This window comes from Centroberyx affinis, unplaced genomic scaffold, assembly GCF_046629955.1.
Source record: "Centroberyx affinis isolate AG114_WGS23_722 - 3 ecotype Tasmania unplaced genomic scaffold, CSIRO-AGI_Caff_v1 ptg001046l_1, whole genome shotgun sequence".
Lineage (NCBI taxonomy): Eukaryota > Metazoa > Chordata > Actinopteri > Beryciformes > Berycidae > Centroberyx > Centroberyx affinis.
Genome location: NW_027279600.1, coordinates 196,526 through 212,545, shown reverse-complemented (window position 1 = coordinate 212,545; position 16,020 = coordinate 196,526). Strand labels below are relative to the sequence as shown.

Genomic DNA, 16,020 nt, shown 5'->3' with positions numbered 1-16,020 from the left:
CAGATCTAAATACAGTCTCAACCAGTTGGACAGGAAGGGCAGATAATTTATGGCTGCAAAAGAGCTCATGAGTGCTTTTAGCTCAGTCACCATGTCAGAGTCATGCAGTCACACTACGGTATACCTTGGCCTCATTAGACGTTAGGACGTAAGGATCAGCTAACAGTCATGTAAAGCCTAATAGCTGACTACATGTCTTGCTCCCGCTCAGGTTTCCACTGGTCTCATCAAGCACTTGCCATTAAGGTTGAGCATTTAGTGTAACTGTTTACCCTGTGCTCCTCCATGTTGCAATATCACAGCAATATAAAGAATAGCATTGCCTACTGCTTACTGCCATCCTGCTATTGTGGCAGTGCAAAGGTGGAGCAAGAGATAAGACAGGCCTGCAGAAGTGCCTCCTCAGCTCAACTGTTGTTGTAGTACATAGTAACCACTGTGCTGCTAGTGCTGTGACTTGTGTTTGGTGTAAGAGGGTGTCTCACTCTTGAGAGCTACATTAGGAACACACTTGTAAATCCATAGGGGCTATGCTTGACTGCTGGCTTTACAATATGTAGCGTAGTTTGTGTGCACCCAGGACACAAGCCATGGCTGAGCTGCTTTGTAGAATAAAAAACTATAGTGAAACTTGACCCATGGGCTGTGCCTCTGTATAGTGATCAAAGATGGCTCAGGTGAAGACCTGCACTGGACTGATGAGTGAGGAAGTGTGTTTACAGAGAAAAGCAGGCTCCAGTTTCAGCAGTCATATTGATGTGTAGTGAGTGTGTGCATGTGTGAGAGTAGGTGAGAAAGAAAGGTAGCCTACACTGCCTCATTAGCTCTGTGTTTAGATTATGTATTACCTGATGGCAATACTACTGCCTTAGAGTGTGTGATGAAACAGAAGCTACACACCCACCACATAATGCATGCTTTGGGTATAACCTGTTCTGTAGAGCCGTGGGAGGGGCTCATTCATCAGGTACTGACAGACGGGGCTGGGTAATCAGCCCTTGCCCCAGTGAACACACACACACACACACGCACACACACACACGCACGCACGCACACGCACTCCTCTTTTTGTACTTAGCTCAATTCATCCAACCCTAACCCTTGAGACATGGGTGCCAGAGAGTGTTTAAAAACAGTTCTGTCTCTCTTGTGTAGGTTTCTACAGTTGGGGACAACTATGGAAAGAGCAGAGGTCCCTGCAGAGGTTGTATTTGAATTGCACAAATTTTAATTTGTCATACTCATACTGAATTCTGAATACTGAATTCATTTTGGACTCAAGTCCGAAATTAATGTGTTGAATAAATGAATTAGTAAGGCGCAATTTGAAATGACATGCAATCTCTTGAAATGTGATCATTATCGAATTTCATTATAAATCCAGATTCAGTTTTCTCATTTCAAATTCAGTTTTCTCAATTCAGAGTGACCTCTCTGAGACACACATCCAGGGACTTAGGAAAAGCAAATGAGCAAAGATTCAATCCAACATCAGAGAGCATACTTTTACTACTTGTAGTGTTCACTAGCTAGTTTTGTTTTTTTTGTCCTCGACATCTTTCTTGTCCTCAGAGAGCTTAATCTAATCACATTCAATTTCAAATCCCTGCATCCAAAATCAAAGTGTGCCTTATAAATTCAATTTAATTTTTTAATCTATTTAGTAAACAAATTGGGTTTTTTTTATATGAGCATGACAAATTAAAATCTGTGCAATTCAAATACAATTTAATTTGTCCCATAGTCAACAGGTATCTTGCTACTTGCATACTTTAGTGTATAGTGTAATGACTAGATAAAATACCCCAAAAGTGTATATAACTCATCAAACTCACAGACAATGGGATCTGTTACTAAGCAAGTGTTGTCAAGCTGTCTTTTTATAGCTCCCTCATGTGACCTGAGCGCGCTCATGTTATGTTGTAAACAACACGCAACACACAGACAAGCCATGCAACATCTCACCTAACTTTAATCACTTGATGAAACCTAATACCTGAAGTTATTTTTTCACTCCACTGCAGCTGCTGTTGTTTACACTGCTGACACAACCATGTAGAAATGCATACTGTTATGGCACAGTTACAGCCGTACAGTAAGGGTTGATGTGAGACTTGAGTCTCCTAGGTGCCACAGCAGGATTCACTCTGTGAATCAATGCAGCCTGGAGGCCTTGAGCAGGTCCTTGTCCACGACAAGAATTTGCATTTAAATTGCATCGCCCACACAGTGTGCTGCACTGCACCTGAGGAAGCACATGAAGGTGACAAGAGTTCAGCAGCATGACATACTAAGATGCCTTTCATTACTGTATTTTTATACCATGCATAAGGCAGGGAGAATCAACAACAAAAATAACCAAAATTGTATTTTCTTTTATCTTATTTCTTAGTAGCTAACATGGAGGTCATGCAAAATTAGAGAGTCAGTGTAAGTGTTTTATCTTCATTCTCCCCTTGACCAGTACAGGTGTGGCAGCCATTATCATGTGGCAGGCTTGACCAAAGGTAAAGGAGAACAGGTTACATTCCACTGGGGGGAGTCTCCGCAACAATCATTAACGAAAAGACCCATTATCTCTCCCATTACCTGCATTCATATAGCAGTTGAGTGATTTTAAAAAAGAACAGGCCTCACACTTGACTACTGCTTGGTCATTTTCTGTCCTTCTGGGACGGCAACTTTGAAAGGCTTTAAAATACTTGTACATTTCAGGAAGTCGCCCACAGCTTTTCAAAGTCCCTGTAGATCAATGAAATTAGATTTGTTCCTGTGTGGCATAGTTACAAGAGTGACTGGAGGACAAACTAATAATAGATACAGTTATAACATAGTAGAATGGATGGCATGGCCAGTGACAGCAACTCTGCCAAGATGTAGCTTAATACAGAGACATTCAGACAAGATTCATTGTGTCTGTCAGTTTCTAGGCTCTTGGAAATCTTTGATGTGAAAATTGGCTCTACGCTAAGTGCCAAGCTGTGATGTAGTGATGGTTGAGACGGTGGGTACATGTTGCTAAAGTAAGGAGGGAAAACTGTCCAATATAATACCAGTGATAACTTGTTTAAGTTATGCAATAACTTAACAAAATGTCCTGAAAAAAGGCGGGCAGTAGGATAGACCTTTGACTGCAACACTATGTCAAGGAATAATTTGGTAATTTGGACAATATTATCCTTGTTACTGAGCTTAATATTTTTTTTTTTACTTTATACTGTAGTTTTCCATAATGGACTCCGATAGGACTTCTGGATCCCTGACAAAGTGAAGGATTTGGGGGCCTCTTCTGAATTTGGGGTTACAGACCACCCAAACGACAGTGCCAATTAGTCACATAGTTACACATAGTCTGGTCATATAGTTAACCATTTAACTATCTGTGTCTTGAAAGGGCCACCTGGTCATCTCTCCACATTTCCCTGGAGCTCTATCAAACCATCTGTAATGAGAAATCACTATAATATTCCTATAGGGACTTATAGTCTATCATACTCAATTACTTTATAGTGACATTATAGTGGTATTTTTAATCTCTTATGGTATCACTATAATAAGGACTAAAGTGTGTCTGTTCTACTCAATGAGTTTATAAGGTGGGGTACTCAATAGACACACATTATGCCACGGACCCCCTTTGATAAGATTTTGTCATGACTCTCCATATGGGAAGATTTTAGTTTGAAATTGTACAGGCTAACTGTCTAAACTCTATGTGGAGAGATAATAGTGGTGAAAGTGAATCATATGATTTGAATAGTCATCTCACATGTATGCATATGGAATAATTTCTAGTGAACAGAATCATGGTGACATTAAACAATTCCTCCTTTTGCTGGAACCCCCTCAAAGACCCCACTTTGAGAACCACTGTCCTATGGTATTCCTATAATATTCTTATAAGGACTTACTGTGTGCCTCAGGTGGGCTACTTAATATTGAGGGAATAGTGACCTTATTGTACTTTACATGTTTTAATCTCCTGGTATCGTTCCTATAATAATCTTATAGGCACCTTTGCTGTCACCTTTGCATAGCGTCAAACATGCATCATAGGATTAGGCTACTGTAGTTCTTATAGTTTTCGTAAGGGATAGTCCACTCACTAGTGGAGTGACATGTTTATTTGCCATGCACATTCTGATATTGCGACAAAGGAAATGCAACCTGTGCATATGGTTTTTTGGAATTGGCAAGCATTTAAGAGTCTTATTATTGCACAGTGGTGCAACACTGGGCATGTGTATGAAGCCATAGTCCAGCCCCGCAACCCGCCCACCACCCTCCCTCTTCCCTTCGGTGTGTCTCGGTCCGCCCGCAGCAGTCTCCTTCCCGGCGAGGTTTCACTACAGAGATGGCTGCGAAAGTGTGCAGATCAGTACTCCTGTTGTCCCGGAGCAGCGGAGCGGCGGCCAGCAGCCTCCCCGCACTTGTTGTCTCTTCACAGCGACATCATCAGCACATAAGACCGGTGAGTCCCAGGACGTCGGTGCGCACAGGGGGAGGTGTAGGACCGGGCAGGCTGGACGGGCAAGAAAGCGGCGGCGGTGGTGGGGCTGCTCCGCTCTGCTGGGCTGGCTAAGGAAGTAAAGCTAACTAGCCTCAAGATTTTCGGTTCTTGTCTTGTCTTCAGGTTGCGAGAGATGATACACAGGACTAGTCATTCCGTGTTTTACAACCTGGTTTGGGTTATTTTAGTCCACAGTGGTATGTAAGCCTTTGACAGTAGCAATGCAGTTTTTTAGGAGTGCTTGCTGGAAGCCCCACAACATCCCGCTGGCGCTGCCCCGCCGTTTACTGTAACTAGCCTTCAGACACCCAGCTTTCACATAATGCCTCATCTCTCCTGTTCTCTCCTGTGCCCTTCAAATTTACAGTCACGGTTCTTTCAGCCAGAGCTATTTTGACTTCTGCTATTTGTGAATTTTGTACGCGATCACCTTGAAGATGTTAATAGGATTCAGTGTCTCAAGAATAGCTGCATTAGATATTGGGGCTGCTTTGATTACCGACGGCCGGGGATGGATGTCTTATCTTTATTGCCTACTGTTGCCATGATAATGTTCGGTGTCAGCAGCTTTTGGCTGCAGATTTTAGTTGGCTTAGTTGACAGTGTGTGACCGATGGTTCCCCTCATCTCTCGGCTTCTTCATGGTGTGTGAACCGCAGTGTGTGTGTGTGTGTGGTGGTGCAGCAGAAACTCTGTAGTTTGTGAGCACAGAATAATGAATGTCTCCCTATAGCTAGAGAGGGGAACTACAGTCACTTTGTGTGTGTGTGTGCATGAATAAAGATTGACTGTGTGTGTGCATGAATAAAGAGTGACTGTACAGTATATCTCACACACACACACACACACACACACACACACACACACACACTTCACAGGAACAGGAACATGGAACCCCACACTTGGGATGATGTCAGACTCTCCAGCCAGCCTGCTATTTCTCCCCTCCCTGCGGGTGTTTCCCCATTCAGTTGGGAGATCCTGGGTTTTCCTGCAAGCTGATGCAGGTCCTATACTGACCCACTGTAGCAATAGGTGCAGCTTCACAGACGCTCACATTTGCTCGCACTGCCTCCACAATAGCAGGAAGGTAATTGTGTTTGCGAAGCTGTCAATTGTTCACTACAGTGCAATAATTATACATCCTCTCTCTGCCTCGCCGACCCGCTCCCTCGGCTAAAACTCTGAGCCCTTTTCAGCGACCGCCTGATGAGGGAGGAGGAGGCACAGGATGGAGCTGAATACGAAAGAATGAGGAAGTGAAGCGGTTGCAGCCCAGGCCGGCCCCTACTTCACTGTGGAAAGGAATGATAGCGTTGCTGTGATTTGGGGTTCTTTTCTTCTTGACACCCCTCTCTCACTCCCTTTCTCTCTTTCTCTTTCACTTTTTTCTTTTCTCTTTCTCTTCCCTGTCCCTTGTACACACACACACACACACACTCGCCACCGCCAGAGGCTTTGTGAAATGAAATGAGGCCCGCCTTCCAGTGTAACAGGGTGACTGTGAGGCTGGCCTGCAGGTTAAGTAGCTGTCAGAAGAGACTTGCTTGGTCCACATCTCGGCACCGGCCCCTGGCACTGTCCCCCCGCTGTGAACTATTACAATGGAGCGCATTCACCCCATGGCGTGGTACTAATATTCTCCTCTCCTCTAAAACAAGTAGGCCTATTTAAACTAAGTGATTTAACGAGTTGACTCGCCACTCGCTGTGTCTCGGCAGAGTTGGCCCTAATAAGTTTCCCTTTTTATTTCAGCCCACTCAGGTTGTATTTTTGTTTGCCTGTCATATTCTGTCTTTGTCCTGTGAAGCGTGGCTGCCGCAGCTCCTAACACGGGCCTGTCAGTCTGTGACAGCCAAGACACTGTGTGTTCATTTGTGAGTCCTTCACTGCAGTACATGGGAACTCTCTCTTTATGGATTCATGTCTATAAAGCTGCATTGGGACTCGTCCTTATGAGTCTCCGTTCAGCCTGTAGTGTTGGTTAGCCGTTCCTCAGAAGACAGAAATATCCTGTCGGAGCCCAATTGGAGGCGGTTAGCAGGATAACCCTCTTGACTGCTGCTTCTATAACCCGAGCGCAGTCATGATGGGTCAACTCCCTATAGGGATGCAGAGCAGACTGTGGACTCTAGAGGCACACACTTAACCTGCACCGGATCACTATTGACTCAGCTGTCCTATAAAAGGCTCCCGTCTTGAAGTGTGGCAGGGGAGTAGAGTCATTGCGAATAAACAGCCCTTGTAAAAAGGGTTGTAAATCACAGGGTGAAAGTTGGTTTTTCTATGGTATGAGCAAATTTAGTCCATTTTTTTTTTATACGCCACACCTGAGATCCAGGGTTTGATGGTGAACACTGAAGTAAAATGATTGCTGGATTTGGGGGAATGTTCCATAAACTGAGATCACACCACGTTTACTTTATTTATTAATTTGCATTTAAGCTGGCACGTTCATTAAAATTGAGCAGTCGGTGGTCGCAGTTGTTGGGGGCCAGGGGGTTGAGACACACTGCTGGCTTTTAATCCAATCAGGGCAGGAGTAAACTAATTTAGCCCTGCTGCCTGGACTCGGTGCTTGAAGTTATCCGGATTAGTGTGATAAGAGAGTGACTGTCGGTTTGTGGCTGTTGTCCCCTGCAAAGGTGATAAAATGGGAGAATGATTGATAAACCTGTCTACAGAGGCAGGCCTGATTAATTTTATCCTGCACTTTATGGCCAAACTGGTTTTTGACTCCACTTGTGATCTCATGGGGGCTGTTGGATTTTAAATGGTCCTGATTTACATGTGTGATTGAGTGGGTAAAAAAAGGCTTATTGTATCAAGGACAAAACATTTTGACATTACATGATGAATGGAATGTCATTTAGACTGGTCCAGGCTAATTACTGATTCAAGCCTTTTACATAGAGTCTGATGACTGACAGCTGCATGGACCTGTCTATGGCGACATGGCAGATAATTGATGGCATTTCACTGGTTTGGACAGATAGGCTGTTTGTTTATGGCATTATATTTTTATGACGAGAATCAGCGTACCTTTTCTCAGACTCCATTTTACCAAGTCTGGCACCTCTGCTGGGAATGAATCTCAGTAATCTCTGGTCAATTCGGCCCCGCTGTTCCATCTTTCTCATTGATATAAGATTACAGTCAGTATGCAGAGGCAGTACTAAGGGGCGTGAATTGCAATTTAGAGGGTTTTTCTTCAGTGGGTGAGAAAATTGATCTGAGGTTTCCAAGGGGATTTCATAGCCCCAGGCTAGGCTACATGAGGTGAAGTGATATGATAGAATTTCAGTCAGTCAAGGTATGGTTACAGGAAATGATTGATTAGTTGACAGGATATTCTATCCACTCTATGGACCATGCCATGTCCCTACTACTGGTCTTTACATGCTTACATTTTAAACACTGGCATATCACCAGGTCTGGGTAACAAAAGGTGACATCTATTGGCATCATGCCATTTTTTTTAACCAATTTTAAAACATCAAAGGATAGAGAGATGGTTTCAAAAATCTTCACACACTGGATCTTTTCCAATGGGATCTCAGGTTTTCTTCTAGCATATGAATATTTTTACTGCGCTAATCAAGCATATGAAAAAGCAAATGGAAAAAGTATTTGTCTCTTGCATTGTGAAATGTGTGATTATTTATTTATTATATATATGAAAAGAATGGAAAAAAAGGATCATAATAGAAGTGGTATTAGTATTCAGAAATTTCCAGAGATACCAATCCCTGATTAGCACAGTGGTGTGACTAAGCCTAGTCCTAGACAAACATCATTTTCAAAAGAGATCCATTCCAAAAATACCATGTAACTAGGCTTGAACTGCGGTGGTGAAGCCAACCTCATATCTAGCCTCACTAGCTATTTGAGTAGTTCAGTCCACTACTGACTATACCCACTTCTTCACTGTTCCCATTAGTTTTAGACAGTGGGCTGTAGCGCGATGGACAGGAAAGGAGAGACTGGCCATGCAGTTACAACCAATCTTGTATTCCCAGGCAAGCATGTTAGTCCTCTCTGCTTCAGTGGCAACTCATCCTAGGGCCTATTTCTAGAAACCGAATGACTGCCTTTTCTTTGATGTGTTTGCCCTGCTGGAGTGCTTCAGTGCCCAGTACACTCTGGAATTTGTCACAGGGTGTGACCCTAACCATACAGTACATTTGTATTGGAAATGGCTGTCCATGTTGCTATAGCATTATATCCATTGTTGTTGTTGGTTGTGTAAACAGCAGCAGTGTTCCCCTCCGATACCACTGTTCCCTTTTTTTGTTTTCCTTTTTTAGGGTCAGGGTAAAGGGCAGATTTGTAGTGCAAAGCATTCTAGCAAATGTATCCCCTTGATCATCAAATGAGCATCAGAAATTTGGAAAATTAACATCACACTGTGTTTTATGTGCACTGACTCATGCTATTGCAGTCTGATGTTGTGCATGCTACCATTCCTGTCTGCCTTTTCACCCTAACCCCCATAAAACAAGGGAGGGGCAGCAATATGAGGAAAAACAGGTGCTTGCAACACTGGAATGTGGAGCAGAACTGACAAGTTTTCCAGAGAAGAGAATGTCTTAAGTGTATTGAGCATATTGTGTTGAACAATTTTGAACACCCTACTTTTTTCATGTTGACCCCAATGTCCTCATTAAACCAACTTTAGCCAGTAATTAGTGGTTCAGAAACCTAGCTGGACTTAGTGAGATTGGACAGCTGATGCCAGTGCTTTCTGAAGAGCCATCTGTGCCTCGTTAGACAGGCCTGACTGACATGAAACTCTGTTAGAAAACGGACAGAAAACCACTCCAACATTTAGATGCTTAGCTCTCAAAGAGATCAATGAATGCGTGCAGTTTTGAAAGTTGTAAAGATCACCTCTCTTACTGTAGCCTATGCTATGTAATATTTGTGGTTGTCATGTAAATAGTGGCTGCTAACTGGTTTGTGCTGCAATTGTGCATCTCAGTTGCATGACCATGTGTGGCTAAATACTTAACAACACAAACTCTTCCTCTACACTTAATTTGTTGGCTATTGTATAGTGATGCCACGACTACATTTCATGGACTTCTTTCTTTGACAGTTTTTTGGTACTTTTATTGTATTCAAATTTAAGCCTGATCAAAACTGCAAGTAGACCTGTTCTGCCACCACATACAAAGCAGCTTCTACTGCAGGCGTTTCTACACACGCCCCCTGAACAGCTGTGAAGTTTTTCAGTGTATCACTGCATACCATCAGTTTGCTAGACATTTTGAGCCAATTCAATCCCTTCATGGCCATGTGCTTTTGCACATTGGCTCATTGTTTCTTCTCCTTATTAGTGTCTGCTATTTCTCCAACCATATGCCAGTGCGTGTCCCGTCTCCCCTGTGTCTTCCTCTCCCTATTCCCCTGCACCCTCTCAGTCCATCACATTACGCCACCCGCTCAGAGCACGGCACCCTTTCTCACGCTTACCAGCTGTTTGCCCTTTAGGCAGAAGAACTGTCCTAGAAGGTGAATAGGTTGGCGTTTGGCGTAAGACACTTACTGGAGCAAGTGTTCTGTATTTAGCATGCATGGCTGCTGCCGATATACACCCTGTTCTGTTTCCTTGGTTTGTGCATACGGTTATTATCTTAATGCTTCTCTGCTGCTCCTAAACTTAGCACACTGAGCGGCTGTGATGGCAGTGTAGCCACATGCTTCTGTAGTGTTCATTATGGAGACACTGTATCGTTGTAATGGATGAGACTATTGTGATGGACAAAGTCCTCATTAGTACTCTGGAAGGGATTTCACCCTTGAAGTGCTAAATGACTGGTGAACCTCTGCTGTTGGCATAGACTAATTAGCTGCTTTCCATGTTGCTGTGTGGCCCAGTGTGTCTCCAGTCAACTCTGAAAAGGACATTAAACTAGGCCAACGTGTGTAATGTGATGATGGATGGAAGCGATGCTTGGTTACCCCCTCTCATCTCTGGGACGTCTGGCTGGAAGTGTCCTTTGCCAGGGGGCGGGGGGGCAGGTGAGGCTGCTGCTAGAAGCCTGAAGGTCATCAGCAGCTCAGCCTTTCATGGTATTAGATATGGAATTGAGCTCATTATTGTGACAGCAAAACAAATCTCTGGCAGCGCAGGGTCCAAATCTGCAGTGTAAATTAGGCTAGGCAGATTTGCTTTACATGAAGGTCAGCCATGCCCAAATGTGTTAAAGAGTGTGTGACAGTTATGTGAAAGTATTTCCAGATTGAGGTGTACTATTGTCATTTTGTGCGTGCCCAGTCCAGTTTCTTTGGTCCACACCTTAACCAGTGTGGCAGTGTTAACATGTCCACCAGTACACTCTACTGACAAAGCATGCAACATCTAAACAGCTTAATCTAATTCTGATCCGATGATTAAGGTCATATTCCGAGTATTAATGAGATATGTAGAGTAATATGGTAATATTTGGATTACTGTAAGGTTGTTCACACCAACATAAAAGTAAGAGTTACCATTAATTTACATACAGCATTGGTTATATGTGAGCAACAGAAATATAATGAACAATATGACTGCAGTTTATGACAAGATGGAAATGACTGACACTGCCTATAAGTTATAGGGGAGGAAGCACATTCAGTCAATAATTGCGATATGCAAGCTTGTATGTAAACAGGAATATTAGCAAAGCCTTTGTTCTCTGTGTATACACAACTTAATAGAACTATTATCATAATCAAAGTAAGAATGATAATCAGATTATTGTGTGCATGTAAATTTAGCCGGTGTCTAGCTCCCTATATCAGCCCCATGCTTCAGCTGTACTCTGCAAACCCATTCTGCCTACTCTTCCTACCGTGCCCCCACTCATCTTCATTGCTCTGCTTTATTAAATTGAAAACAATAAGGTATATCAAATCTGACAGATTCAATTCAGGTCAGTTCATCATTTTAAGCACCCCAGAAAATCCATACATTTCAATTGTGCAATGAAAAGCAGAAAAACAAACACAGCAGATAACAGCAAGGGGGAATCATCATTTTAAGACAGACAGCAGGAGAAATTAATCTGGTTGAGAAGAGCTTAGTTGTCAGCAGTGAGGCTGCTCTTATTTGGAATCAGTTCCTAGTATGAATGAGAGTCCCGTCTTAATGTTGAAGTTATGGCAGGAAAGTTGTTCAGAGGGATGTTGGATTCTGTGATGTTAGGATTCCCTCGGCCTCAGGCTCACCTCCTCCTTTGAAGAGGAGCGGGGTGAGCGGAGCTGCTACTCATTACAGCTTTCCCTCCTCACACATCTCAGTGCCAGCAGAACTGAGAAGATTATTGCATGGGTCTAACTACAGCACACCCATCGCTTCAAATTTGGGGTTTTATTCGGAATTTAATTACCCTATTCGCAAAATTAGCAACTCCACTGTTAAAATGCTCAACCAGAGTGTTAAACTAACTTTTTTGCCTAGTAGCACAGCTGCTGTGCCAACTCCATAAGAGTTGGAAGCATCATCAAAAATTGAGCTGCACCCTCCAAAATTTAATGAGCAGCAACTCTTTTTCAGAAACATACGACTAAATGGGATTTATCTATGTGACTAAAGTAGTAAAGCAGTTGCACTTTAGAGCCCTGACAACTGATTTGAGTGCTAATTACTCTGTAAGTTATGCTATTTTTTAACAAGGCTCTTTGAAATGCTGTTGGGGGAATAGGTAATGCATTACCAGGCCTTCAAAGCCACAGTCAAATTAGGCTACAATTTAACCAGATGTAACATTTATCCTAGATGTTGAAGGTGAAAGGTGACAAAGTAAAAAAACAAAAAAAAACAAATATGAAGGCAAATTTTATTAACCTACCTGAGAGAGACTACAGCAAACTTAAGCAAGGCTAGCACTTTAATCACCCCCCCCACCATCCAGCCCCCCACCCCTCCCACTGCCTTCTGTCAGTGCTGGATCGATGCACAGGGTTAATGGCAGGAGGGCTTGACATTTTCAAGTTCGCTACACCTGTTTTGTCCCGGTGATTTGAGAAGACGGGCCCGTGTCACCTCTGATAAAGCCAGCAGATCGCTGTGATGTGGAGGACTGATTAGGCTGCGATGCTGGGAGCAACTCTGCATGTGTTTCAAATGCGAGAAACACACTGGTGTAAGGTTACCGGGGAGATGAGGGCTTTGCTGGTCATGGTTAAACAGGATGTATGGGGAGCTGTGACATCACTCTTGTGTTGAGGTCATTGTGGCCGGTGCGAGTGCGTGTCGACATGGGAGGATTTATCTCTCCACGGTAGCTTAGTGTAGCGCGGTGCCAAGCAGGCTGCTGTTTGTTGTTTCTTTTTAGCATCCGCTCGTATTGCTCCTTTTTACTCTGGGTGGCTGACATACATTAGTTACAGCCTTCACAATAGAGCTTATTTATACTCGGGTATATATACTAGTGGAAGCTGTGTGCCAAGAGCTGATCAAAGCAGCGTGTGGTGCTTGTAGAGCATCACAGAGATGCGACGCATGCCTCCTTAAAGGGCAATTCAGCCGAAACTGAGGTTTTAATCACAAATTTTCATGATCAAGGAAAATCTGATGACATCAGCGAATCACATTTCTTGAGATAGATTAGAGAAAATTACATGGACAGTCCTTTTTCCACTCTTATATCAAGAATCTAGAATTGATTTATTATTAAAATGTTTGATAAAGATGTAACAACATGATTGTGTATAGATTGTTTTCAACCATTCTTGGAAATGCAATTGAATGATGTTGTGGGTTTGCGTTCCCTTGATCTTGAGAACTTGTGACTTAATACTCCACAGAAAAGGAAATTTAGAAAACGAAAATTTAGCAAGGTTTAGGAAAACTTCTGCTTTTTAAGTGGAGTTCCTATATAAAACGTGTGACAACTCCAGGCAGCAGCTCAGCAGACACACAGAAACAAGCGGTTGTTCAGCGGCTACGACAGGTGGTCTGAAAGGTCATGACAGAGAAAAGCCAAGTCCTGTTCCTGGACGGATGCACCAGTATGAAACGAGCTTAGCTGTCTTCTCCCATGTTTTTTCTCCTCTCTAGGAGGTCCAATTTATGCTGACTCTCAAAAGTCTAAACTACATGATTTCATTTTACCTAGATGAAACCCATATCCGTTACACAGACTGTCCTCTTCTTGTCTCACCTCTCTTCGCCTCCCATTTCCAGTCTGCTCTCCACCTGAAATAAGCTGTCAGTGTTTTCTGAGTGATGGGTGTGACAACCTCTGCAAACAACCACAAGTTATGAAGTGAGTCTTAACTGAGATTGATCCGACTCTGAGCACCTCCTGGGAGTGCGGGAGTCCCAGCGAGCAACATTTTCTGTTCGGCCTGGCGCCTGCTCTGTTTGCACTGTAATTACCCAGACCCTAGCAGTGCCATGCTAGACACATACACACAGGGGACTCACCATGGAGAAAACAAACAAAGACGCACACCTGAGGCCAGCGTCTGATTGTAAGCCCTCAAGTCTCATTGCCTTATTTGCAATGATTACCTGGACCAGACAGACAAGCCGCACCAGCTCACTGCAGGCTCATGTAACGTCACTTTTGTGTTGTGTGTGTGCCTTGGTGTGTGTATTTGACTGAGCCTTTCAGATGATGTTTGCAGTTTTCATGTTGATAAGGAGCCTGTCTCCTCTGACTACTCTGACTGCTGCTGGTTTTAAATGAAGCAGGGGGTCTGTTAAGGGGTTAATTAACTCCTATATCAGCACAACTGGATCAATGAGTGGAGACACACGTGGCATAAGCACCGTGCATGGCTGTTCCACAGAGCTGTGTTGAGGCTGTGTGTGCAGGAGAAGAAGAGAGGGGAGGGGAGGTCAGATAGGTGGTAAAGTGAGGGGGGGTTAAGGCTCTCTTTCGCTGCCTCAGCACTTTGGAGCCCCATTCAAACCAGCCCTGTGTCATCCATCTAAAGTCATTTTAATGGTTTTCTATATTTCTGTGTGGACTAGAGGGTTCGACCAGATAATCCTGTTAGGAGGGTATGCATTGGGAAATATGGCCAGATTATCATATCACAATAGTTTTCTTATATTTGACTGTATAGCTATATTATTTTTTTTAACAATATATTTTTTGAAATTTTCCACAATTGAAAACATAGACATCACATCACATACCCACATACATCCTTACACTGTATAGCTATATTTAATGTTATTTGGCTTTTCACATATACTTTAAGGTGTGTGATGTCTTCCTGTGCCTTTTTTGTCACAAAACTTTTGTAAAATGGTCTACTCTCATCCAATTTTCATAACATACTTGCCATAATATTACTGCAAATGAAAAATATTATATTTTGGTTTAAACAAAACAATATATTTGACAAATCTGTGTGAATCCATCGTGGCCTTTTCTAAAATACTATACCCTGCCCAGCCTCATACTACGGTGTAATATCCCCAGCTATGTGAAAGTCAGTGAGGACTAAAGGGGGAATGATGTGTGAGAGATACAATCTTGTCTATGCTCAAAGGCACCTCTGGGAAGTATGGCAGCTAAGCAAATTGCTTATGTAAATAGCCCCGCTGCTGTAATCCATTGTTGATGAGGTCTCTGACGTTACGGCCAGGCGCAGAAGATTCCCAAATTCTTTTGTTCTTTGGATTAAAAGAGCGCTTGACTCTTGACTCCCAGCAACATCAGAGCATTAATTTAAGAACTAGTATTCAACAACAGCAACGGCACCATGGGTATGGCAGCGTTTGAATAAAACGATGGGGACTTGCGGTCTCGTTAGTGGTCATCAAGAGCGAGTGTGTTTGTTAATGAAAGCCGACAGCTGTAATTGTTGTTCTCGGTCACTGAGTCGACGCCATGCTGTGTGTAGGAGCCTATCTTTATGGTGCGACTGCCGTGTGGTATTAAGCATGACATTCATGTAGGCTAATGTTAATGAGCACCCTCAATGCCAGAGAAGCACGATTAGGGAGGGCTTTTCCCTTGAGCTCTGACAGCATTTTCAGACTCTGGCTGTTGCTTCAAAGGCACCGGGGTGGAGGTCATTTTTTGTTGCTCACTTAACATGCTGAGGCTGTGCTGGGTGTGTGCTATAAGTATACTGGCCGAGCCCTCTGTTTGCATCTGTTGGTGTTGTTATGAGAGAGAGAGAGAGGGGTTTAAAGAAAAGAGAAAAGTATCACTATCACTGTAGGCTGCTAGGTGGGTATACTGTGATTCATTCATCTTTGTGTGTGTGGGTGCGCGCGCATGCATCCACACGCCTCCCTCCCCTCCCATGACAGAGATGGAGAGAGGAGCTACTAACCCAGGGAAGAGGCCTGTGGTTTTCTCATCCTCATTCCACGCACGGCGGACATGAAGCAGCACACCGCAGCGTCCCGCAACCTTCTGCCAGAGAAGGTTACCCATGACCCCTCTCATGCTGTCTCATTCCTTCACAATGCCGGCCGCATGCAGATGTGTTAATGCACATACCCTGCAGGCCTGGCGTCAACTTGACATCACACAAACACACAGCCTTGTCTC

At 43.5% G+C, this 16,020-nt stretch overlaps 1 protein-coding gene across 2 annotated transcripts in view; it reads left to right on the top strand.

Moving 5' to 3' along the window:
- Window positions 1-4,337: 4,337 nt before the first annotated feature.
- Window positions 4,338-16,020, top strand: part of mcu (mitochondrial calcium uniporter) — a 55,749-nt gene continuing 44,066 nt past the window's right edge. Inside the window, exon 1 of one of the 2 annotated variants that reach the window (XM_071522944.1) lies at window positions 4,338-4,471. In XM_071522944.1, the coding sequence (XP_071379045.1) occupies window positions 4,355-4,471 (117 nt within the window). In that variant the 5' untranslated portion in view covers window positions 4,338-4,354. The remainder of the gene's footprint in view (window positions 4,472-16,020) is intronic. The other variant, XM_071522942.1, reaches the window with a different exon arrangement.